The 23,603-nt window shown below is 35.7% G+C and overlaps 1 protein-coding gene across 6 annotated transcripts in view; it reads right to left on the reverse strand.

Annotated features, from left to right (window-relative positions):
- The window catches only part of Dgkb (diacylglycerol kinase beta), a 772,948-nt gene that overhangs the window by 543,357 nt on the left and 205,988 nt on the right, over positions 1-23,603 (reverse strand). For all 6 annotated transcript variants that reach the window (XM_008828356.3, XM_017796961.2, XM_008828359.3 and 3 more), the window contains 4 exons: positions 16,829-16,969; positions 10,580-10,629; positions 7,104-7,178; positions 3,092-3,211 (listed from right to left, as the gene is read on the reverse strand). In XM_008828356.3, the coding sequence (XP_008826578.1) occupies positions 3,092-3,211; positions 7,104-7,178; positions 10,580-10,629; positions 16,829-16,969 (386 nt within the window). The remainder of the gene's footprint in view (positions 1-3,091; positions 3,212-7,103; positions 7,179-10,579; positions 10,630-16,828; positions 16,970-23,603) is intronic.

The following is a 23,603-nucleotide window of genomic DNA, read 5'->3' on the forward strand; positions in this document are numbered from 1 at the left end:
TACCATTGAAATCTACCTGATGACTTTATATCCATGCTCAGATGCCTAGAAGCTCAGAAAGTAACCAACTGTGACTAGTAATAATCAGATTTATAGAGATTAGAAACGCATGTGCATCTTAGTGTCAATTGTATTAAAAATGAATTTTATTGTTAGAAACTCTATTTTAATAATGAAATGGAGATCTTTTTTAAATTTTAAAACCTCACTTAATTTTCTGTCTTATAGGGTTTATACTGAGTACAATATCATATAACTGTAATAGTTCAACTGTAAACCTAAGAATTTACAGCCAATATTGAAAGAGATGCATCTTAGCTCTGGAAATTGTTACTGAATAAGTCAATGCTGTTGTAATGAAATGCTTCTTCTAAGTATGTGGTTATTAAATAAATAATTTTTTAAAAACTCCAAATTGATTTCTCCTTTTTAGTTTTAAATAGCACCTTTGTTTAAAAAATAAATAGCAAATAAATAAATAATAGAGCATTAATTTAAAGCACAGTCAAAATATAAATTACAAAGAACTACTGATAATATTTTGAACAAAAAGAATTGTTGTCCAGTTAAACTCACTGCAACACCAGAAATAAGTATCTTATTTTTTATAACCGTTCATGACTCCAGTAGATATGTAGGCAAAACACTCACAAATGTAAAACAGAAATAAATAAATTCATATTTTAAAATAACTTACCTGTGTATATCTTTAATATTTTATTTATCATTTTTTTTATTTTATGTGTATGAGTGTATTGACTGCAAGTGCGTAAGTGCACTTGTGTCAGCAATGTCTGTAGAGGCCAGAAAAGGGCATCAGATATACTGGAACTGGAATTACAGATGGTTGCTAGCTGCCATGGGGTGCTGGGAATCAAACAGGAGTCCTCTGCAAGAGCAGCCAGAGCTCTTAATCAATGAACCATCTCTGCAGCCCCACATATATTTTATAAATGAACATTTAAATGAATTATTAAACCATTGTATCAAAAATGTATCTAAAAACTTTCATATAAAATGCAGGTGTAGCCGGGCATGGTGGCACACACCTTTAATCCCAGCACTTGGGAGGCAGAAGCAGGAGGATCTCTGTGAGTTCAAGGCCAGCCTGGTCTACATAGTGAGTGCTAGGATAGCTGAGGCTACAGGGAGACCCTGTCTCAAAAAGACAAAAAAAAAAAAAGTGTAAATCTCTCTTTGTGCAGTTTCCTCTTTTACTTTAAACTATCGAACATTTCTGCTTTTGCTTTTCCCCTGGCCCAAAAGCTTTCATTTTTGTTTGCTTTTCTTTTGTGGTGCCGGGGATGGAACTCACAACCCTAGCATGCTAGACAGGTGCTCCAACACAGCTACACCAACTCTGAGCATCAAACTTTTAATTACACATTCCTGCATCTTGTCTTACATCATCATTTTCACACTCAGAATATACAGATAGTTTTGAAAATGTAAGTTCCCTTTTGGAGAAACATTATTTTAAATTTTTTCTAATTGAGGTCATATTAGTGTAGAGCAGTTCTAAACTTAAAGCATTGTATTTTATGCATGTTCCTTTTATCCCCCTCCCACTTGGCTCCTTTGTATTAGGTTTTCTTCATAATGTAATTAACCAATAAACAGGACATGCATAATATATGATATATGACAAGTTCTTATTAAAAGTTGAGAAATTATGCATAGCTTTCAAAGTTCAAGAATGTATTGTTTCATTTATTTCAAAGTAAATGAATAAGTTAGCCCGTGTGTGTATGTGCATGTGTGTTAGCTTCAACTGGCCTGGGACTCACTGTGTAGACCAGGCTGGCCTTGAACTCACAGAGATCCACCTGCTTTCTGCCTCCCAAATTTCTGGGATTAAAGGCATGTGCCCGCATGCACAGCATAAGTAAAAGTTTTTAAATGAAGCTTGTACATATTTTAAAACAATTGGAATTATATTTTAAATAGAGGATATTAAGATATTACCCATAAAATGAAACATGCAAGCATTAGAAAAAATTTTTGATAAGGTGCATTGAGTGTGTGTGTGTGTGTGTGTGTGTGTGTGTGTGTTTTAACTTTCTGTGATTTTTGTCTCTTTTGTCAGTACTGGAGACTTAGCTCAGGGTCTTGTACTTACTAGGCAATCCCTCTACCACTAAGCTAAATCTATAAACCCTCAAAGTGAATAAATATAATATACAACTGTAAGCCATAGCATCATATTTTTCATTTTTAAATTATTTTAAAAGCAATCTCCATATATAGTTCCCACTAATAATTCCATCTTCCTTCCTCTGGCCATATCTGAAGTCCTATGGATCTTATGAAGAATAAGGTAATCAAATGAGAGGTCAAGACAAATAGTAAACAAATGCTAACCCCTTGAGACCCATTAATTTATTCCTAATTTCAAAAATATTCCTAAATCCTAAGATTTATGAAATGCACAAAAATCCAATAAAAAATACACATTGAGAAAAAATTTAATGTCAAATAAAACTGCCATTGACTGTTGACATCATGTTTTATATTGCATTATGATCTTAACTTGATCTAGTTTACTCCCTTACACCAGTACTTAAATGCCAACGTAGGTGGCCCTATAGGCATTGATATTTGAAAACTTCTAACAGCCTTAGAGTGAAGGTCATCTTCAGCTGCATAAGAAACTTAGTTTTCTTGTATATGTGCCTTTTCTCAACTTCAAATATATAATTTCCTCATCCCAGTATTGATTATCAATAAGAGAGACTATCTTCCTAGGAAGGGGAGTTATAAATGGGATGAATCAGTACAAGAAGCACCAATCACAATAATATTGGGGATTTTCTTGCATCCAATGATAGAATTTTGATTAAAGATAGATTATGCTTTAAATAAAGTAAACAGAAGAGAGGAAATATATTTCTAAGTTATTACTTAATGGCAAGTATTACTGAACAAAGAATTACTGCAAAATTAAACTAGGGAATACTTAATAAAAGTTGGAAAAACTCACTTACTACATGTTCAGTGGTAGAAAATGACCTGATCAATTTATCATCCAAAGTTGCCACAGAGAATCCCATTGACCTAGCATGAGCCTACCCCCCTCAGTGTAAAGGCTTACATTTTCTAAGCCCAAGAGCACAAGAAGTGGGATGGTTGTCATTCCTCCTTGAATCCACTCCTCCAAAGACACTGTCCCATCTCGATCGTAGTCAATTTCTTCCATCATTTCATGTAGGATCTGGAAAAAAAATGAGGGAAACATTCAAAGAATAAATTTTTAAAAACTGTGTAATACAACAAAGCATTGCAGTGAAATGTTTATAACACAATTTAACTAGAAGCTAAGTGAGAGTCAAAATAAATGCCTGTGTAACTAAATACATTAATGCGATTACTTGGAGGATAGTCATTTTTTATGATTTCAGCATAGAACATGACTTTCTATACTAACAAAGTTTTAGAAATGCTCAACTTTTAAATATTTCTTTCCAAAGAACAGCACAGCTAAAATAAACGGTACCTTTAATTTAAGGGTGAAATTGGTCTTTAATTGCTTTCTCAAGATCATTTGTCAAGTTCATATATATGCCCGAAAATGTCTGGACAAATTAACTTCATGGCAAAGAGCTCAAATAATTCTTTGCTAAGTGTAAAAGGTGAGGAAATTAAGTTGCTTTTAATTGCCTATCACAACTTAGTGGAGCCAAAACTTAATGATCTAATCATATTTGATTAGTCTTCTTCTTTGAAGACAGCTTGCACATAATGTCCAAAATATTCTTTACAATGTATTTGCAAACAGCTTTGTAATACAGTGATGCTGTCAGTATTTATTTCAAAGGGCTGTGAGCTTTAAAAAGTCAATATATTATAGGTTAAAGACCCTCCTGGCATCTATAAGGAGGGCCGTACAGCATTGCTTATATTACTACTAATGAAAATTACATAGTAGCTTCCCTGGTAGCTGGGAAAGTAACATACTTCCCATCTAAAAGTGTCAAGGTGGTAAACATGGTAGGAACTCCAAAGAAAGGAATCTGTGCTGGATAGCTTTAGTTGTCAACTTGACACACCTGGGTAGAGGGAGCCTCAATTGGGGAACTGCCTCCGTTGAACTGGTCTGTGGCCATGTCTGTGAGGCATTTTCTTGATTGTTGAATGATGTGGTAGGTCCAGCCCACTGCGGGCAGTGCCATCCATGGGCAGGTAGTTCATTGTATTAGAAATCAGGCTGAGCATGGGCCAGGGGAGCAAGCCAGTAAGCAGAGTTCCTCCTAGGTCTGTGTTTCAGCTCCTGTCTCCAGATTCCTGCTGTGAGTTCCTACCTTGGGCCCCCTCAGTGGTGAACTGTAATCAGGAGATGCAAGCCAAATAAACCCATTCTTCCCCAAGTTGGTATTGGTCACAGTGTTTTGTGACAGCAATGGAGTGCAAGCTAGAACAGAGCTTGTGGTCTTTATGTATCACAGGCATTTTAATCAGCTTGGAGAAACAAATTCAAAGAGCATGAAAACAAAGATTTGAGAAGATACAATGAATGAAGTGCTTGAACCATCTGTGGATGGATTATTTCCCTAAGCAGTCTCCTTGGTTGCTTAGTGTCTTTTGTCAGGCATTATTTGAAAGGAGATTATTTCTCTTCATAGCAACATAATCATTTAGTGGATTCAGAAGACTTCAGGGGTGAGGTGTGCCAGGATAATTATTGTTCTCAAAATAAAAGACAATTGGTAAAATGGGCACAAGATCTCATTAAAATCTTAGCCTCTTGGAAATATGCCAATTTATAAGTAGAAATAAACATGTAAGAGAACAAAGCTGGTTGTGATCGTACACACCTGAAACCCCAGCAGTCAGGAAGCTGAGACAGGAAGAATGTGAGTTTGAGGCCAGCCTAGACTACATAGAGAGAGCCTGTCACAACCATACATGTGTGCACGCACACAAGCGTGCGCATGTGCATACACACAAACACACACACACACACACACACACACACATACACAAGAAAGAGAACTAAACCTCGGACATTGGAGGACATGTGTCAGATGGCCAATGCTTCTTGTCTGGTGTTTTAACACAGATTCTCACTACACAGCTCGGGTTGGCCTCATGATTCTCTTTCCTTAGCCAAAAAGTGATGGGATTATAGGTGTGCACCAACAGGCTCGGTTTGATACTCCAATTTTCATGTCTTAAATCTTATGTTTGAGCCTGGATTCGTTTAACAAAAACTCTTTCAAGAGCATCTTAGTCTTCCTATTGCCACGAATTCTGTTTTCACTTCTCTCTATACATTTATGCAAACATAAAAGGAGTCTATAAATCTTCAAATGAAAGGAGTGCTTGAAGATATAGGCAAGATGAGGCAGTGATCTAATCAATGATAGGAAATGCAATGCTCAGAGAAAGGCTGTTTTCTTAACTTTCCGGTATTTAGACTATACAGACAGGAGGCCATTTTAAAGGAACACTCAGGACAAATGACACCATAGGTATTATTTGTGATCTCCAGTAGTCATCTGTCATAGTCAACTGTCCAGCAGCCAAATGCTGCCTTCTTTGGAACATCCATGTCTCCTTTTGGAGCATCACTGGAAAACAAAACTATGTTTTGCTGGGAAGTGGTAATGTCCGCTTCTGCTTTTAATACTGATAGGAAAATATCTGCTCTTCAGTCCCTCCCATGAGAACAAGCAGATCTCACTGACAGATGAAGAACTAAGATGACTATGGGTTGAACAGGATGGAAAAACACTGTAAAGTTGATATAACTAAAAGATAATGTAATTTGTAGCAAATCTCTTGAGATGAATTAAGCAGTATATTAAATATGTGTCAGCCATTATTTTAGTGTTCAACAGATCAACTGCAATGGTGAATGGTAGGTGCTACTCACTGTGAGCACAGCAGGTGCATTTCCACAATAAAGCAACTGAAATACTTAAATATAGTTGAATTGAAGCAGGAAAATGTCTCAGTCCAGGCAAGAGCATTGGCACCATTTGGCACAGGATTTGAATCTGACTGCCTTTGAAGAAGACAGCAACTGAACAGCTGTTCCTGACACTATTACCTCACAATAGTGTCTTTTTTAGTGCTACTAGCTGTTGAAGAGTGAACAATGGTTTACAAATAAGCTTCTTTAATCCATATGTTATGCAGACCTTTAATATTTGTACCTATTATTTTTATGTTATGTGTATGCGTGTATTGGTTACATGTATATAAGTGCACCCATGTCCTGCAATACTCCCGGAGGTCAGAAGAAGGCAAAGGATCTGGAGTTGGAGACAGTTATTAGCTGCCATGTGAGTGTTGGGAACTGAAAGAAGGTCATCTGCAAGAGCAGCCGGTGCTCTTAACCACTAAACCATCTCTCCAGTCCCTCAAATCCTTTAAAGAAAATGGATATGTTTGCTGTCTTCATGGACTTTTTACTAAGCTGAATTCACTTCAAAAATAAACCACTCTTGCCTATCAACTTCTGCTCCCTTATTATTTGTGGATAAAGTTAAAATTTCCAAAAAGAATTTCCTAATATATTTTAATAATGAAATTTTTTAAATGCATGCATTAACAAGAAGTCTTTGTTTTTATTTAGTTATTTTTTATATGTATGAGTGTATTGACTGCATGTATGTGAGTGCACCCGTGCGTGTCATGCAATGCTGTGGAAGAGGGCTTCCGATTCCCCTGGAACTGGAGTTAAGACGGTTCATAGCCACCGTGTGGGTGCTGGGACTCGAACCCAAAGTCTTTATTTTTATACACATTTTAAAATACTTTTTCTTTAAGTGAGTTAATTAAAATTTCCACACAAATACACCAGTATCTTTTATAGCATAGAGTAACCTTGAAGTGTCCATCAGAAACTTCTGCTTGCCCCCAGGTATGTAACCTCACAATCCAAAATAACTACAGTGAGGAAGAAAGGCAAAGTGACTGCCAAGAACTTCCGAAGTTTGCATGCTCCTTACTACCCAATTCAGAATCCACGTGAGTTCTGCTTAGCTAGAATAGCTGAGTTACAAAAGACAAAACCAAATGTCATAATATACAAAGGTCCCAGAAAAGACTAAAAAAAAAGACCATCTAGAATTTAGTGAACAGATCATCTATATACCTACTGGATTAAGTTCAGTGACGTCCCATTCAAGGTACTCTGCAACATGCATCATCTGGCCGATTATATTTTCTAATTCCTGGGAGGTGTGGGAGGGAAGGGAGAGAGAGAGGAGAGAGAGAGAGAGAGAGAGAGAGAGAGAGAGAGAGAGAGAGAGAACTTAAGTTTTGACTTAAAGCATTTTTGTTCAATGGATTAAATGAGTCATGTGACTTATTTTCTGTAATAATTTACAGATATCAAAACCACTTTTTAGAGATCTTATTAACAATATAAAAAGAGTAATTAAATATAAATTTATAAACTACTTTGTATTTTTATGGCTAATATACCGAAAAGGTAGCCTAAATACAAATCCACTGTGGAGGTTAGCTGGGAAACTTCACCAGGAGGGGGCACCACTATACCAAGGATGGTTTCTTCTTGACAAGTGGGCTTGATCAAAGTAGGAGCAAATGTATGTTTAACAGGATGTGATTTTAAGTCACTAAACATCCTGCCTCTTGGCCTGAAAACAGAGCATAGGGATGGAAGGAGGCCTGGGAAAACAGTGGAGAGGTTTATCTTTACTCTGATACGTTGAGAACATAAACTGACTGCTAGTCACTTACTAAGCTACTTTACTAAAAGGTGTTTCAGGGTCAAGGGTTGAAGACTAAGTATATAGAGAGTTTATTTTGTGAGAGGATCCATTTTAGTTTAAATTTTCATATTATTCTGTCCCAGTGTCAACACTTTGAATAACAGCTAGTGAATACATATGGCTCAGTGAAATGAATTACAAATGTTTTCATATGTATGCATATAAATTTTAAATTTTCCCTGTCTATCTCCAGAAAAATATTAAACATTGCTTTGTAAGAGATCTGTTATTTAACAATATAGAAACAATACTATTTTAAAAGTGCTGTTGTACACTATAATTGGAAGTATAGTATACATGGACAAGGCTTGAAAATATATGAATCAAAGATTACTTCACTAAAATCCCTCACCTGTTATATGTGGTCAGATATGTGGGATAGAGAAGAAAATACAGCAAGAAGAAATTATCTCGTGGGGATCCAAGACAGCCTCTGAGAAACTAGTGAAAGCTACACTCCTTTCAAGAAAAAGTACACTTAAAATGTTAGTTATATAGATATTGTCCCAGAAAAATATAAATATAAATGAATGCATTAGAAACTGAAAAACTTTGATATCTGCTAAAATTCGATGTGGACTGCTGCCGCACTTCTCATCTACTCCAGCTTTGCTCGATGCTTTGGAGAAGTTGAAGCTCTTGAATAGATTTTTAAGAACAGAAACCACTGTTCGTGAACTATGACATAAGCTTGTGATGTAAGTCATTTAAACTCTCTGAGTTTCCTGATCAGTAAAATGGAAATCCTAGCTTGATCTAATTAGCAGTGATTATGAAGATAGAATGTGTGATTGAATGAAACACATTCATCATGTCTAGCATGTTGCAAATGATCAATAAACATTAGCAGTTACTTTGATGTGTAGTCATTGATTATCAAATGCTATTTCTTTCTGTTTTGCTTCCTAAAGATGAACTGCTACACCTTTAAAATTTTAATACAAATTACTTTAGAAGGCACATTTTGAATCAAATATTAAAATAAATATACTGAGACAGTGAGTTGTGCAGAAAACATCTAATGTGTAAACCCTGATATTTAATTTAAACAAAAATAAAGGAAATCAAATAGAAAATAAAGACAAACCATAAAAAAATCCATTTATTCCAAAGTTATTGCTTGATATTGGGAATCTAGTTAAAAGTGTTTCCAGCCATTTACTATATCTGTTCCCCTAAATATCCAGAAACCAGTTTTTTGTTTATTTGTTTGTTTGTTTGTTTTAAGCATTTGGCTGAAAAAATTTTCTCAAATCAGCTGCCAAGCCTTGGCTAAATGCCTAGTAGATACATCATTTGAATTGAAATAAAAAGAAACATTAAATCAAACAAGTCTGCATTAAGATATCATTTTTATTAGTATAACCATGAATGATACAATAAGCATTTTAAAACATCTACAAGAAATCTAAACTTCACCTTGAAACAGCGCCAGAAATATGAGTACACTAATCATACATGTCAACATTCCTAACTGGAAAACTAAAGATTAGTAGACACATAAGAATACTATCAAGTGAAAACTGCTGAGATTTAAACCTAGTAAGTCCCAAAATCACAGTGTCAATTCATGATAGTAATCTTTCCCTGGAGTAGTAATTACACATTTTATTTCTCTCTGGAGAAGCTAACATGGAATTATATATAAGCATGCTGTACAAAAGTGTGCTAGAAACATGTCTCTGAATTTATTGCTGTTTTGTAAGAGTCTTTTTGAGGAAATGGAGAGATGACTCAGCAGGTTAAGGAACCTGCCACCAAACCTGACCACAAGAACACCATCCTGGGACCCACACCACAGAAGCTTGTCCTCTGACCTCCACCCAGACATACATTGTGTTACCTGTGCACCCACACTACACATAAATAAATCAACGTAATTTTTAAAACCCTGAAGTGGATTTGAGCTGTGTCACAGGAAGGTCTATAAGATGAACAGAAACATCTGTTAAATCACATCATCAGATACTGTGCATTCCCCAGCAACAGGGATGAGTGCACAGTCCATGCTTACTATGCACAACGCTCTATGTTCAGTCTTCAGCTCCACAACCACAAACAACAAATTAAATGTACCTGTACACATATAAGTGCCTCACACTGATAGTAATTCCTGTATTTCTTTCTTATTTTTTCTTGTGAGACTTGGAAATAATGCATGCTATGCACGATATAGTATCAACAATATAAAATAGGTAATTGGATGAAAGCTGAAAGGCACTAACATGTGCCCTGGTTCTGATTTCTACTTCTTTGAAAGTCATTGGCTTTTACATATTATGAATAAAATAAACATTTAGCATTCCTTTTGAGTGGTCTTTCAGGGATAATACTTTTCTTCTATTATTCTTTCTGACAAATTATAGAACGCAAGCTGCACACAAACTGGATGAAACACTTTTAAAAGATACATTTCTCAAGTCAAGCTGTAAGGACATTTAGCTATTTCATAGCATAATTCCTTTAGATTCTATACACATACTCAATATTTTTCTTACAGGCAAATTTTACTAACAGTTTTTTGTTTTCCCTTCTAGATCATGGTTCCATTTTTGTCATGTGTTGTCCATAAGGTTGAGGTCTTCCAGTTTTATTTATGTTAACTGCAGAAATAAAGTCATGATTTTGTAGGAAAACTGATAGAACAAACATAATCCTCTCTCCAGACCAATCTCTTTCAAAATTTCAAATAACAAAGTTGACAAAAATGCTGTGTGAGTGGATGCAAATTATGTGAGGTGTGCCGTCTGTGATGATAACTATAAATTTATTCATTGCTTTTTTTCAAATGGAATTACTTTGCCATTTTCAGAGAAAATTGAAAGGAAAAAAATTACCGAGCTGTCCAGGAAGCCATTCCCATCTGTGTCATAAAGGCGAAACATAACTAGAATAAAAGAAGTGTTTTTTAAAAAAAGGTTAGAAGTGAGCAAAATCATGAAACTTTAAGGCACATTTCTTAAAACTTAGTTTCTGTTAAAAAACTAATACTAAAACTTCCCCTGCTCAAAGCCTTTGTGTGTGTGATTGTTTCTTAAGGCAAATTTAATACTGGATCTCAGATACTATGTTTACAAAATTTTGTTTGTAGATAAGGCATATTAAATAACACCATTTACCTATTTTTATCACTAAATCATTCATTTTAAATTCAAATACGAAAGAAGAGAAGTTGAAATATCTAGCCTCTAAATATTAAAGAACTGAGTGGAGATGGAGAAATAACTGGTTTCGAGGTTTAGAAGTCAGTTCGAATTTAGAATCCATGGCACTATTTCCTTATCCATAATGTGAGATCATTACATGAAATTGATAAATGACCCTGGTGTCAGAGTCACTTTTGCTGAGGCAGTCAAATGAAGTGGGATACACAGGTGCATCTCAGAAGACAAAGACCACTATTCAAACATAAGCCATTATTATGATTGATCCCGAACAATGTGATAGAGGAAAGAGGAGAGAATAATAAGACATTCTTCCTGGTAAAGGATCTCAGCTCGTCAAAACGTGGCATTAGTGTAGCCATTAGAGTCTTTGGTCAGGTCTGCAGCTGAGCTTCACTGGGTACCTCGTCTTTGAACTAATCAAGCAAGGAAGTGCAGAACATTGGCTCTGTGTTAGGAAGCTCAGGATAGCAAGACAGGGGGTCCCAGGCCTGAGGACTCCATGTACAATTCCCAGACCAACAGGAGACCTTGGAAGAGGCTGCATGTGTCACTTTGAGATAAACACAAGATGAATGGCACAGCTGTAAAAATAGAGGAGTGGAAGTGAGGGTTTATGTTGCGTTTGTATAACTCCCTAGAGGATCTAATGTCTGAGTTCTGTGTATTAACAGGCATTGATAACTAGAAGACACACATGCAATGGCCTGATCACATCACTGTGACTAATCATGCTTTTATTTATTGATTATTAAATTTAACTAAGATGTAATTACATATAAGATGCAGAACTAGTCTTATATCACTAAAATATTCTTAAATGTTGTCAAACTATGACTTCATATTCTTTTGCAAGAGGAAAACAGATATTAAAGATGTCAAACTATAAGGGGGAGACAAGTATATACTTAATTAAGAGATATAAAAATGAGATTGGCTGAAGTTTTAAATATTTTTGTTTTCAGTAATGGTAGTTGTTCCATTTAACATCCTCAATAATTTCAAATAAAATGGCAAAGGAAACAAAGAATATGTACATGTAGAGACTGAACATTTCAAGATTTTCTAGTATAGCAGAAAATGGTCAATATGTTTTTGCAAGTGCAAAGAATTCACAGACCACTCGGCAAAGAGGTCAACTCCAGGAGCAAGGTAAAAACTTAGAGAAGTCTAACTATAACTTCAAAGTAGATACAGAGTGACTCTGTTGATCACACTGGAGAAAATGTCTCCAAAATCAAACCAAATGATTAAACCTGTAGAGATGCTTGGGCTACAGAGCCAAGCGAACATCAGAATAAAAGAAAAGATTAAATCTATGGAATAAGTATACAGGCATATAAGTTTTCTGCTAGGTATAGATTCTGGTTGAAGTTAAAATAATCATTAATAAAAGTAGAGAAAAGCTCATCACAAGATGAAAACATGGCTCAAATATGAATCGAAAGGAAAAACACAAGGTGAAGAGAAGTAAATTAAAATAGGAGTTTAAAGTTTTAGGTGACTGGATGGCTCAGCAGGTTAAAAGCACTGGCTCTTCTTGCAGAGGACCCAAGTTTGATTGCCAGAACCTACATAGCAGCTAACAGCCATCCATAACTCCAGTTCCAGGGGATCTGACGCCCCTCTGACCTTTTCAAGCGCTGATACTGGTGCACTTACACACATGCAGGCAAGACACTCACACACATAAAATAAAAATAATAAATAAATATCTTTATAAAAAAGAATTTAAGATGCTGTCTTCAAGTTCAACATCTAAATGATGGTTCAGAAGAACTGAGCAAATATCATAAAGGGGAGGGACATAGTTATCACTTAAAAATAGACAAAGAACACAAGTGTAAACAATATTTATGGTGAGGATTTAAAATTTTCTTAGTTACAAGACTAGAGAAAAGTAATCAAATAAGGGGAAGAGGCATTCTTATCCATGGAAAATAAGAAGTATCCAGTGTAATTTACGTATTTAAAATCTTTCTCTTTTAAAACCATATTTCTAAATAATATTGGTAAAATTAACTTTTGAACTTTGACTATTATAATAATGCTATTTTTTCAATAGTTAAAAGTCCAGGCAGGACCTAAAGTGGAAACATTAAACAAGGATGTTTATTTTTAAAAAACAATATAGATTTATAGATGTCTAGGTGTCAAAACAAAATAAGTTCAATATTAAAATTATTGTTAGTCTGATGTGCTCCAAAGGTGGATGCCTGCCAAAGAGTTATGAGCTAGTTTAGCCCACTTTTTTCTATTTTTATAATCATACAATTTCACTTTGTATAGAACAATTATGTGCCCACACATGTATTGAGTTAGAAGGTCAGAGCAAAGGCACATTATGTAAGATAAGAGAATTTCTATTTCTATGAATTTTTTTCTCTTTCAAGAATTTGAATTATTTCCTATTCTTTTTACTGAATGTGCAAACTACATAGTTTTTACACTTTATAGAATATGCTATTCACATGAAAAAATGATACCGAATTAGACATAACAAGAGTAAAATTTAAAGCATTTAAATAGAATTGCTTTAATACACAGTTCTCACTATACAAGCTTTTTAATGCCTAGCATAAAATTCCAAGGATAGAGGTTAAAATAATTGACTGTCTAGAATTTTTGACACACAATAAAATGGAAAAACAGAATCTCCATTTTTTCCCACAACCGAAATAACAATGAAAACAACAAATGACCGTTTTTCCAAATAAAAAAGGGCACCGTGCGACAGCTAAAAAAAACCCATGGATTTTACTTACAACTAGAAAATGGTGGCTTTGGTCACCTTCATAGGTGAATTTTAGGAAGGCTGGCCAGATGGGTGGTTTTAGGGCCTCTTCAGTATTAAATTTCAGTTGTGCTGAGGCTAATATCTCACATAGTTTCAACATACGAGTTATTTTTCATTTTCAGATGTCAGTTATCCATTTTCTAAGTAATTTTCAGTTGATTTATTTGGTTATACAGTTTCAATCATACAAGGCATAAAGGACAGACAGTAAAGTAAGTCCTGTTAGGAGGTGGCAGGAGCATTTGTTTTGTGAAGTAGGCCTCGAGTGCACAGTGCTGGCTCAGAAACACTAGAAGGATAAACCCAGGGAATGCATGGTATAAGCAGCAGCACACAGCTGTAAAGCGCAGGGTTTGTTTGCTGGTCACAAAGCCAACCCATGTAACAAGATGATCGATTGCAGTTGAGAAAGAAAACAATAGAATCCTCTTACAATCCCACACACATGTGCATGTGCAAAAGCACACTTTCTCAGGGAGCAGGAAAGGTGCTCAGTAAGGAATAGGATTAGGTTAAGGAAAGCTACGTGTATAGATGGCTTAGTGTAAAGTTTAGGTGCTTCTGCTTGCTTCTTTCCAATATGACAAACTTTACACTAAGCCTTGAACAAACACCTGGCAAAAAACAAAAACTGAAAATATTATAATAGTGGTGGGAAATACTAAATAGATTTACAAATTAGGATTTAAGTAGAAAAAGTATTTCTTTTGTAAATATTGGAAACAATGCATTCATGTTATCTAATAACCCCCATGAAAGGATCTCGTAAACATCAGCTCAAATGAAAGTAATAATTTCAGATGAATTGTGTGTATTAGGGGGGAGAGGATTTCTACTGGATGGAAGAAATTGCATAAGCCAGTATTCCTACACATGGGGCTTATGGGCCAAATGCATCAGTCTCACGTCAAAAAAAAAAAAAAAATTTAAGCTAATTTTCAAGTCCCACCTCAGACTTCCTGCATTAAACACCCTACAAGTAGGGACTAGTGATCTGTGACTACAGGCTCTGAAGGTGATTCTGATGGGTGATTGCAAGTTGTATGTGTCCCATTCTGCTTAGCTCCCTGAAAGAAAGATCCAAATTCAATTCTCTACCTCACAAGTAACTATTTCATGTGCTCCAGCACAACTACTTCCATTCATTGCAACTGTCATTTCTTCTATTCTCTTCTGGTTTGTGTTACGTTTGGTAAGTCATAACCCTTTTGGAAGTAAGTATATAGTCACACTGAGACTAAATCTAAAATCTGCAAATGTAAATGAATGTTAAGAGATTGTAAATGTAGAATTGTAGACAGGTTAAAATGGCAAATTAAGAAACTGGGTGACAGGGAAGATTTGATTCATTGACGTACGAAAGTCAGGCATTACAGAAGAAAAGATGAAAGTACAGAACTCTTAATGATGTTAATGTATAACCAGAGTAATGACCACCACACAGGAGACCAAAGGAGAAAACTAGAGCATCATTTACTTTGAGAAGTCTGATGAAAATTATAGAACAGCACCAGATCATAACAGTTGGCCTACACAAGAGTCTGAAGGCATAAATTATGAACCAGATGAATCTGTTGTGAGCTTTAAACAGAGCTGTGAAACTCATGTAACAGAAGAAGGATATGGAGAACCCTGAGGAAAGTGAGCAGCTGATCAGTTTCACTGATTACCCCAGTGCTTTACTGTGTGGCTTCATTTTCCTGGGACAGTAGACAAAGGCTATGTGAGTTCAAAAATTCAAACTGAAGTCGAAAAACACGGTTTCTAAGAATTCTACTTTGTAAGCAACATACTTCCAGTTGGCTTAGACATAATTAAACTGCACCATCAAAGACCGTGTTCTGGGAGATTGATGGTGCTTTTGTTCATTCTTAGATGTGGAAAAAATATTTATCTTTATGCCTTCATCATCATTCCAAACATGGCAGTAACAACACCTGAGCAAACTTTCTCTCTGGCCATCACTTCAATGGAAATTCACGGACATTAATGTTTACTTTGGAATGAGAGAGATTTCTGCTCGTCCTTAGAAATACAAAATAAATCTTGAAATGCAAATATTCAATGTTTATGAATAATATATACATATCTAAAGAATGATATTCATATAGCTTATTCATAACCCAAGCAGGTGTGACTCAAACAATCATGGTAAATTATTTGATGGCCTGAAAAATATTATCAGAAAGCTACCATTAAATTTCTATTATACTTTGTAATTATAATTCTGATACAGCGTTTTTCATTTTATTAGGAAAGACTAAACTATTGATTCGTCGTCTTCATTGTAATTTCAATAGATCAAATATTTAATTCATTTTATCGTTAAATAATGTTTGAGCCCACCTGATCACTGAGTAAACTCTCCACTTTTTATTTATAGATTTTAGAGAGCATAGAGTATCAAATGATCAGTTTCGGAGTCTATGATGGACTATATTCCTCAATTGCAGTGAGTGTAGTCAGCCACCAGAGGGAGCTCAGCCACTGTATTTTATTTTTAAAAATCGGTACTTTGAATAGAAATTCTCTGTCATGTTGAAGAAACAACGGTATTGTTTAATTACTTTAAATATCCTGAATCAAGTCCTATAACAGGCATTTGAGAAATTTATTTCTGCCAAAGAGAGTGTAAGCTCTAATGGTGGCAATGGAGAATCCCTAGGATAAGAATCTAAGTCATGTCACTGAGTTTGGGGAAGGATTCTTCAAACAAGAGAAGTAAGTGCTCTGCCAAATGCTTAGGATTTCCAGTAATATCTTGTTAGCTCAAAGTAACTTGAGAAAACATCTTTAGGGGTCATATGATTGATAAATATGCTTACGAAGTTGCTGATAACAAATGGAACTTGATAAATTATCTGAAACTGATAGCCATTAATATAATAGCCAGTCTTTACATTTCTTATCAAAATAAGAAGTTTCAGAATTATAATCAGCAAGTATTTTCAGTTAAATTGAACATTAACTTTTTGATTGTCTGACTCTCAGTAAGGGGAACATTCTTTTAATTGTTCGACAAGGTCCCTCATAAATAATTGGAGTCCATGACATTATAATTACCGCAGTACTCAGCCTGTCCTCCCACCCCCAGTTTGGTTAGTAAACTCAATTAAGAAACGTACACTCAAGTTTATCCTCGGGTCTTCCTCTTTCAAGGAGCGACAGGTAGCAGACAATGTCCTTCAGGTGGATCACTTCAGGCGAACATGTGTTTGCTGGAGAGGAACGGGGAGGGGTGATTGCTCCCTTATTCATTCTCAGGCCTGGAAAATATATTTATATTTATGTATTTAAAATAAACACTTGGAACTCAAATATGAAATGACTAAATGAAATTATACCTAGACCACATCAAAACATATTTCTTCACCATAAAAATAATCAAATGCATAGAGCACGAGTCTAGAAGCTTCACACGTATCCTACAAATGCTGTAAAGAGGGTTTTCTGGGATGCAGGGACACAGAAGAGAGCTGTCTGTCATTGTGGACGCAACATCTCATTGCCCAGGGTGAACAGATTGAAGCAAAAATTTAATGCACAAGAACCCATTTTTAGCCCAGCCTTCTCTGGGTGAGGCGGTGACAGATATGAATTAACTTGAAAGATACCAAGAATTGCCTTTCCATAAAATACTGAAAAAGCAATCTGAGTCTGTCACAGCATGATTTATATACTGATAATAAGTAGTCATTCATAAAATAAATATTTATGTCAAATATTTACTAGCACCATAAGTAAGAGATCCTTCTGCATCAAGAGATTTATCCATGAGTAAGAACGAAAAGAAATTTGGATAAGTATTTAATGAGTAGGAAAAAGCATATAACTGTAGTTTGATTTCAATTTGATCCCCAATTGATGCATGTCATTTGAGGCCAGCCTGGTCTACATAGTAAATTATAAGCCAGCTAAGTTTACACAGTGAGACTTTTCTTAAAATAAAAATAAATACAAAAAAGCACAAAGAAATCTGTTTTTACTTTTTATTATATTTCTGTATTTAAGAGAGAGAGATTGTGAGGTTTGTGTGCGTGTGCGTGTGTGTGTGCGTGTGCGTGTGTGTGTGTGTGTGTGTGTGTGTGTGTGTGTGCGCACGCACGCATGCGTATAGATCAGAGCGCATGTAGAGATCAGAGGACAACCTTAATGAGTCGGTTCTCTCTCCACCATGTAGCTTCCCGGGAACAAACTCAGATCCTTAGGCTTGGTGGCAAGCACCTTTACCTGCTGTCATCTCACTAGCCTCTATTGTTAAGTCTTATGAACTCACCTGTCCTAAGACAACGACAGAGAAACTTGATTCCACTTCACAATGGCTGATGCTAATCTAACTGGAGCTCCTTCAAAATCTTTTTTTAATATCATCTTACAGAGAAGCCTCTGAAACCACATCATGAGCATCTGAGGAGGTCTGAGATAAACTCCACTTACAACCTGGGTACACTTGTCAAGAGATATTTGGCTGTCGTGACTGAAAAACTGAGATTTGTGGATTTCTAATCTACCAGGAGCTACTGAGAAATACTTGGATGAAATGAAGTTTCAGGACTGTCTTCCTTGGCACAGATCCACATGGTAGACCTGATGGCTGCTTTGATTCCTTCAGTATTCCCTGTCATCTCAACCAGCCATCTTGTACATCTCAAACATAATATTTGAGGCTTTATGAAAAGTCTTTAGTTTTGTCATTACTCATGTTGCCCCTAATAAGAGATCTCACAGAGATTCTGATATATATCAGGAACCACAGGCAGATACTTTAACGTCTCATCTCACTAATTCTCACGGTAACCCTGTGAAGTCCATTCTATCACCCTTATTTTACAGAGCTGAAACAGGATTCTGAATACTGACGTCTCAGAGATTCACTGCCAACCATACAAGTCCATCTTCTTTACTCAACCCTAGAAACCTCAGAATAATTTTCTTCAAGGATACTATTGAAAGTAAGAAGAATCTACACCTTAACACAGACACAGACACGAAATTCATGGCTTTCATAACACATAAACATTTTCCATGAAAGCTTATTATGATCTTATCTCACCCCATTAAATTGTTAAAATTAGACCAAAGAATCTACAAATTGAATTCACTACCCACATACGTGTCACAGCCCAGTCTGTGAAACAGCATTATTTCCTCCCTTTACACTTTACTTTTACTTACTCCAAATATAGGCCTTTATATCATCTTAATTCTACTCCTCTTTATTATAATCATCTGCAAGATATATGTTAGAAATGAATTTCCTTTATGACACAAGTATCACTATATATCCAATGCAAACCAATAGTTAATTTTTATAAGCAAAAGAAAGCAAAAAAAAAAAAAGAAGATAATACTGAGCTTTAAAAATAGTCCCAAATAATTGCAGTTGGCCAACTAAAGCTTAGCTAGCCACAGGAATAGGAGTGCTAATGTATAATAAAAGACGTTTTGGCACTGACCCTTGGCATGACCATAACTTGAGACTAGAAGACTTGACAAATATAGCAGCTGAATTACGGTTGGATAAACTATGTCCTGAGTCTACTGATGAGCTAATCCTCTTTCCCAAGCTCCCCTCCTGTGGACCTGAAATATTTTAGTCATCTCAATTTAACTCTTTAACACAATAACTTCCAATAAAACAAGGAAGAAAGGAATGAACACGTTGTTGCTTTATTTGAAAGAAAGATAAACCATGCATTTTCACTTTAGAACATAGAATGAAAATCTGTCAACACTCTTTAAGGGGTAAGGTTTCTGATTATATGCTTTCATAATACTGAATTAAGGATTACAGTGGAGAAAAATAAGGGCCATTTAGTTTTCTTTAAGTCTTTCCTATATAAGGTATATATTTAGGTATATATTGAGAAAGTCTATGAACATACACATTACAGTTAGCATCACTTTTTTTGGTAAATAAAAGCTTTTTAAAAAACATAAAATTTACATACCATGCAACCCACCTATTTAAAATGCACAACTCAGTGGTTTTTAGTATATTTACAGAGCTGGGTTACCATTGCCAAAATCAATATCAGATTTCTATCACTGTCAGAAGATCTGCATCAGTTTGCAGTTACTCCCCTTCGCCCACTTCCTTAGCCCCAGGCAACCATAGATGGGCTTTACATCTGTAGATTTTTAGCATCTTTTTAAAGGAAAATGTTACTGCTGTGTTTGTCTGAAAATGAGGAAACATTTCCCTGTTTGTGTTCATGTCATATTGTAAATAGAAGCTTCACTGTGCATTTGATTTTCACCATATTTGAAAAGTTTAAAGTATGCAAAACTATGGGCATCAATGCAATCTCTACATTGAAAACCTAAGAAATTCTTTCCAAAGACTATACCAAATTCGAGAGGTAAAGTATTTGCTCTGTAATGGTTTGTAGTGTATACCGAGTAAGGAATAAACTGTAAAGACATTTTTACATTTATTTTGCTACAAAAATTATCAAGCAAAAAATTATTATTAATATTTTTAAATGATGTTATAGTCTGCTTTTATTCACAACAAAATTTATAAAGAAATAGAGAGATCACTGTGCTGTTGAGTCTTACACATGGACACATTTCTCCACTGTGAACACCCAACACCTTCACCATATCTCACATTGTTCCACTAGGGTCCTATATAGACTCTCCACTATTACCAATTCCATAATCTATGATTACAAGAAATTTCACTACTCATGTTGAAACTTCTGTCTCAACAAATATTTTACTATTTTATTATCTTACAAAGCATTTTAAAAACCCTAAAAAAAAATCTATCCTACAGCTATTTATGCTTTACCTGCAATCTGTGGCAAAGCACATATGTTTATTATCTCCCCAGTTTTTCCTTTCCCAAAATATCATTTCACATGAATTATATGGTAGGAAGCCTTTCCAAATTAGCTTATCTCACTTAGCAACATGCAATTACATTTTCTCCACTTATTTGTATGGGTTGATCATTTCTTTTCATGATGAGTAACATTCCAGTTCCTAGTGTACCAAGTTTATTTATCCACTACAGAATTTGCTAAATTTTAAGTGATTGATAAAAAAGTCCATAGGTTTGTTTCTGTTCCTAGGACATCCATTTGAAAGTCTATTTTCCTTCATTTTAGTTTTTCCAAAAAATATGCAAAACTAGTATCGTGAGTTATGTTACTAATCTGTAAGGCAATTAAATACTAGCAATTTAGCTTTCCAGATTATTATATTGCTTCATACAAAGCAATTTACTGAAAAGGATGATCATATTTCCAATGTCCATACTAACAGTCAGCTGAGTAGCATGGATAAGCAAAAGTAAAAGCAGTTGAACTATACTGCTGTGTGTTCTATGCTTACTCTTCCAAGTATACTTGTCCTGGTATAATACTGCAAATATAATGGTTCTTTGTGCTGATATGGACTAGTAGCCAATGACACAAGTAAATTAAGTAATTAAAATAGTGATTTCTCACAACATAAAGACAGATGGGTAGATAGTCCCTGACAGTAGATTGGGACTAGATAAGTCCCTTTGAGGACAGATACTGTTTCCTTTGTGTAGATATAGGAAAACAATCCCACCTGCACAACCATAAGTAGCAGACATGGAGAAGTACAGGCATTGGTGGACATGGTTCTAGAAGCAGAGAGATTGCTGGGAAGGAGCACTAATAACAGACCACTGGCAATGTGTATAAGCACTTTTGCATTGTAGTTTCATTTGTGAGATGAGAAGGTAAATATTATGAGAGTAAAGTCAATTCTTAGACAGAAAGAAGTCAGGAAAATCAACTTTTGAAGACAGACCACCTACTTCTGGACTTTGGGTTCTCTTCTAAAATTGAGATACCTGTACATCCATGTTTGTTACTGCCTTTTTGACAAGGGCTAAGAAATGGAAGCAACCAAGCTGTTCCTCACTGATGTGTGGACAATGAAAATGTGGTACATTTACACAATGGAGTTCTACTCAGCAGTAAAGAAAAACAAAATCAAGAAATTTGCAGGTAAATGGATGGATCTAGAAAATGTTATACTAAGTGAAGTAATACAGACTAAAAAAAACAAATGACGTGTTTTTCCTCATTTGTGGATCCTAGCACCAAATCTTTATACATGAGTATATAACCTGACATAAGTGCAGAAGCCAGGAAGATGGTAAAGGGAAAGAGACAAGTGTTACTAAGGGGGAAATAGGTAAAATTGGCGTATTTAAATGGGATGAGGAGAGGAAAGGTTGTACAAGGAACTGCAGAGGTAAAGGGGAAGAAGAAGCTCCAGAGAGGGGAGACCACAGGATATAGGTATTATCAAGGAAGAAATGGGGAAAATAGGGACACTTTAGCTGGGGAGGGTGTGGGGGGAAGGTTAGACAGGAAGAGAGAAACGAAAGATAAATAATGCTTAGCTGGTGTGAAAAACCAGAGGAAAATGTATTAGTTCAAAAACATACTGAAAAATTACACATACAATACAATGAGTCCATGTGTATAGCTGAAGGCTATACCACAAGAAACAGTACCAAACAAAAGAAACCTCCCTTTGCGTTGTTGGCCAGAGTAGTTCAAGAGTCTCCCAAAATTACACAGGCTGTTACCACAGCCCACGATTGCCTCCCAGAACTTGAAGGTAAGACCCTGTTACTGAAGGCATGAAATACTTCAGAAACAGGAATTGGAACAATGGAGCTGGAACTGACTTGGAAGCCACCTCCCTGAAGGCCAGCTCTCATAGCTTTGGAGAACAATTTATAAGTTGCTATGGGAGAACATGAAAAATCCCAGCAGTGGATGAGCATTCCCCTTTCCCCACATCTTCTCCAAAACTTGTTATCATTTGTTCTCTTGATCTTAGCCAGTCTGACTGGGGTAAGATGAAATCTTAAAGTGGTTTTAATTTGCATTTCCCTAATTACTACTGATGTTCAACACCTTTTAAGGAGTTTCTTAGGCACCTTTATTTCTTTTAGGAATGCTCTGTTCAGCTCCTTAGACCTTTTTTTTTTTTGGTCTTTTTGATACAGGGTCTCCCTGTAGTCCCAGCTGAGCTGAGCTGGAACTCACTACGTAGACCAGGCTGGCCTCAAACTCACAGAGATCCACCTGCCTTTGCCTCCCAAGTGCTGGGATTAAAGGCGTGCGCCACCATGCCTGGCCCAGGGGATACTGCCTTCTGGATTCTTTGTTTTTTGAGTTTGTTATATATTCTGGATGTTAAACCTCTGTCAGATGTGTTGCTGGTAAAGATTTTCTCCTATTTTCTCTTCACTTCCTTGGTTACTTCTTTTGATGTTCAAAAGCTTTTTAGTTTAATGAGGTCCCATTTATTGATTCTTGACCTTGTTTCCTGAGCAATTGATGTCTGGTTTAGAAAATCCTTTCCTACACCTATCTTGTAGGTTTTTGCCAATGTTTTCTTCTAACAGTTTAGGAGTTTCAGGCTTCACATTGAGGTATTTGATCCATCTGGAGCTGACTTTTGTGTAAGGTGAAAGACAGGGATTTAGATTCATTTTTCTACAGGTGGAGACCCAGTTTTGCCAGCAGCATTTGCTGAATGTGCTGTCTTTCCTCCAGTGAATGTTCTTGGCCCCTTCCTCAGATATTAGGTGGCTGAAATTGCAGGAACTCATGTTTGGATCTTTAATTTTGTTCCATTGATCTATGGATCTATTTTTCTGCCAGTACCATGTTATTTTTATGACTATAGCTCTGTAATACAGTTTAAAATCTGGTATAGTAATCTCCCCAGCATTGCTCTCAGTGTTCAGGGTTGCTTTGGCTATCCAAGGTCTTTTGTGCTTCCATATGAAGCTTAGGATGTTTTTTTTTCAATTCCGTGGAGAATGTCATGGGAATTTTGATTGGCATTGCATTGAATGTATAAATTCTTTTTGGTAGGATGGTCATTTTCACA

This window comes from Nannospalax galili, unplaced genomic scaffold (genome assembly GCF_000622305.1).
Source record: "Nannospalax galili isolate Female #2095 unplaced genomic scaffold, S.galili_v1.0 scaffold452, whole genome shotgun sequence".
In the NCBI taxonomy this organism is placed as follows: domain Eukaryota; kingdom Metazoa; phylum Chordata; class Mammalia; order Rodentia; family Spalacidae; genus Nannospalax; species Nannospalax galili.